The 3,945-nt window shown below is 32.9% G+C and overlaps 1 protein-coding gene across 1 annotated transcript in view; it reads right to left on the reverse strand.

Moving 5' to 3' along the window:
- LOC106461969 (orexin receptor type 1-like) overlaps nucleotides 1-3,406 on the reverse strand; it is a 64,107-nt gene extending 60,701 nt beyond the window's left edge. Inside the window, exon 1 of the mRNA XM_022389089.1 lies at nucleotides 3,278-3,406. Within this exon, the coding sequence (XP_022244797.1) occupies nucleotides 3,278-3,355 (78 nt within the window). The 5' untranslated portion in view covers nucleotides 3,356-3,406. The remainder of the gene's footprint in view (nucleotides 1-3,277) is intronic.
- Between the last annotated feature and the right edge of the window lie 539 nt (nucleotides 3,407-3,945).

A 3,945-nucleotide genomic window follows, 5' to 3' on the forward strand; every position in this document is an offset into this window, starting at 1 on the left:
GCTCGGACAAAATTGGTTCTTCGACATATATTGGAGACCCTTGTAGCACAAACACACACACACAACACAAAACATTATAAACTGGAGACCCTTGTTGCACAAACACACACACACACAACACAAAACATTATAAACTAAGCGAAAATCTCTATCTTGAAGTTTAAGACGTAATGTGATAAAATTTGTCATAAGTTAAATTAATCAAAAATCATAAAAAACACAGTTTCATGTATCTTGGGTTCAGTAACTCTAGCAAAATACAACTAATGAATTTCCTTTCTATGATGAATTGTTTTTAATCGTCTATCAGAAAATATCAATACTATGTAAATTATCAATACTTTTAAATAACTTTATCCATTTAATCATTTGTTTTAAACTACATTTCATTATTCTTTAACAGAAAATCTTTGGAGTTTTTGATAATAAGCATCAGTGGTCGTGAATGGTTTAATTTGTTTTAATGATATAATTGTTTGTTTTTTCTATTTCTTTAAATAAGTTTGTCCTAGTCAATTCTGATTGGATACTGGATTAATTTATTTTGCCAAAATTCTAAAAAAAAATAATATTCAGAAAATAATTCTTACTTTATAAATGTACTTTTAAATATTCATATGCTGAGCGAGAGGTGAAGAATGTAACACACTGATTTAGCATTGTTTTACTGATAACGTATGTTATATTTGGGCTTTGATAAGAAACTCGATGATATTACATTACTTCACTCGTTTTCGCATGGTGTTATGTTTTAAAACATCTTTTTAACGTTTTAGTAGCATAGCTTACAATATATAATCTTGAAAACATATTAAAATATGTCAAAGAGCAATTCCTGATCAAAACAATTAGATTAAAATTTTAATAACTTTAAAATTTAGTTAGTTAATGATATGAGCTATAACGATTTAACTACCTGTCTAAGAGTTTTATATTTTATTATGCATACTTATCTATTTTGATCTTGATAATGACAGACTTTCTGTTTAAAGAAAATTTTCGATAATTATACTTAACTTACATTCGATACCCAATGGCTAGAACACCGTTCGGTCCTTTGGACTTGCCTGTAGCAACTATAGGGGCTCTGATGTAGAATTTAATGACACACGAATGCTTTGCTTTCAAGTCCAAATAAACACAGTTCTTACTTAATGGTTAATTGCGAATTTATATATCGATATTTTGTGGGTTTTTTCCAAGCGCTAGGTATGTATATTATTATTATTATTTAGTATTTTTTATTTGTAGCTAGAGAAGGGAGGTAATACACTATAAAACTCCAAGTAGTAGCCAAAAACAAAACCAATACTTTTAAACATACAAAATAGAAACAACAATCTCAAATACTTTCTGTGGTTTTCAACACAAAGTTAAAAACAGACATTTACTTAAATACTCATTACATAAAAAGGGGTGCTTTAATCAAAATGCTATCACACCTTTACCACCTGAACTTCAAGTACCTTCATTGCTTAAATACATTTTTGAGCATCAGTTGAAACCTCACTGTTTTATAAGTTTCTAGCACAGTACCCAGCGTTTCTGTACCTAACTAAGTATTTTGATTGAAATCAATAAAAATAACAATGTGCGAAAAAAATTTGCTAAAACTATTTTAATCAAAGCAAAACCGGCCACATTGCTCCAGTTTTTTTTGCATGTGCTCTGCATGCCATTTCAAGTTTCCAAAGCAAAATTCCCTATCTTTTGATGTCCAGGTGTCTGCTGTGTGGTCAGATGTATTTGCAGCGTATTCTGACTTTATTATATTTCCATTTGATGAAGAATTGATTTATTCGCTTCTCGTTGCAACACAACGTAAATGAAAATTTGCCGATACCAAACGTTTTTGTAAAGTCATCGTATAGGCAATTCTTGCGAGTACACGCAAGCAAAGCAAAAGTTATGGCTGAAGCAAGCCTATCTAGCTGAAGGAGTGTATGCACATATTCCAGAGAAAGAACCATCATTTTTCAATTAAGGGGAGATAGAGAGTAGGCATTAATGTGCATAAGAAAGAGAGAGAGAGGGAAAGAACAAAGAGATAATGAACAGAGAAGCACGAGGTTTTTAAATGGTTTTAACACACAGTTGATCATGGATGGAATGATTGCGAGAAGTCCTCACACAGAGAAGAAACGTAAATAATGGTCCTCTTGATCATACATTACCAGAAAAATCCGGCCTTTTCGAATTGAGACCATTTAATCGTCCTATTTGCCAAAAATTGCTATATTGGTCATTTTGGCCACAATTTGCAACCTCAAAATGGCTTCTGAAGCCGCGGCCACATAGCCCATGTTACTTTACTTCCCGCATAGAGTTGTATCTGTATCGTGAATTTGGAGTTTCTGGCTTTAAAGATGTGACCGTGCATAAGGAACAGATCCACAGAGAGAGAGAGAGAGAGATTCGCGCTTATGTATCTATACCAAACAAAAGTATCTCAATATTAAATTATTTGTTTCAAAAACTTTAAGCACCGTGTACTGTACTGAAGGTGACTTTAAACATAAAACTTCGTTCAATTCCAAATATTCAAACAGGTTACTTATTCAAGCCGTTGTACAGTGAAACAAAGGAAATTCATTCCTAAGTACATGTAAAATCGTTTAATTTGTCACTTAATTCGTTGTTGCCAATCAGAACAAGCAAAGTAATTACGGAGCTTCAGAAATCCGTGTACCTAACTAAGGTAAATCAGTGTCGTGCACACATGGGTTTCACGAGGCGAAACTGATACATATCGGAAATTAAGTAACTTTTTATTTCTTCATTTCTACGTTAACCTTGCATAGAGAATAAAAAAAGACAACTGTGTTTGTAAGTGGTTTTTCACACATAGTTAAACCTATAGTTTGTTCTCAGAGTTTCTAAATATAATAGTTGACTTTTTAAGGTATATCACAGAATAAAACAAGGAAATGTAAAATGTGAACATTGTTCTGAACGTGCACTATAGTAATGCGAATATTAGAAATAAATAAGGCATTTGAATGGTAAAAATCATATGTATGCAGTTTTAAAACTTCTTTCCAATGTTTTATAAATTCTCGGGAAAATCGAAATACCTTAATAATTACAATACAATTATAAATAGAATCTAGAATATAGACAACATCGTATGGATTGATAATGTTTATCACTATTCACGGACTGTTATAACATTCACCTTCATAAACGTTCCAACAATGACACATGAAATCTTATTAATAAATTTATCTTCTTGTACTGAAAAAGTAAACAGAGATGATTTATATCTGTCGTTACTAACCTTCCTGTCAGACAAAGCAGCCAGTGAAAGGGATTCTTTGGTTAGAAATTTTGGGTTCAGCTCCTTCTTATGATACATATACAGAGTTATATGGATGGATTATCGCAAATCTGTTCTGTATGACTGTACTTGAAGCTGGACTGGAAGAAGTTTAATACAGGAGAATCAGTTCACCGTGTCTTGTTGAGTGTAGCTTGCTGATTCGACTCACTCACGAAATGACGTTGCGTACCATTTCGTAGCTTGATTGGTTCTCTGTCTTTTTACGACAACTACGCAATATATGAGGTTGGAAGGTGCATACAAAACTAGTGTTCGTATTTTTATTAGTACAATTATTTAAAATTGTTCAGAGTCTGAAAACAATTAAGTCTGGTATTGCTTACTTATCTTTGATATTTATTCGTCCTGCTATAATTGTATATTTATCTAACTATTTACACCTTTTAAGGTGTTACGTTAATTGTTAAACTCTCATTTCTTCTGCGTTTAAATAGACCCTTCTTCGTTTCCGTAAAAATGTCTGCCATCACATGGATGTAGATAAGAAAATATAAACCCACCGGGCCCGGCATGGCCAGGTGGTTAGAGCTTTCGACTTGCAATCTGAGAATCGCGGGCTCGAATCCCCGTCCCACCAAACATGCTCGCTTTTCAGCCGTGGGGGC

Source organism: Limulus polyphemus, unplaced genomic scaffold (genome assembly GCF_000517525.1).
Source record: "Limulus polyphemus unplaced genomic scaffold, Limulus_polyphemus-2.1.2 Scaffold1068, whole genome shotgun sequence".
In the NCBI taxonomy this organism is placed as follows: Eukaryota; Metazoa; Arthropoda; class Merostomata; order Xiphosura; family Limulidae; genus Limulus; species Limulus polyphemus.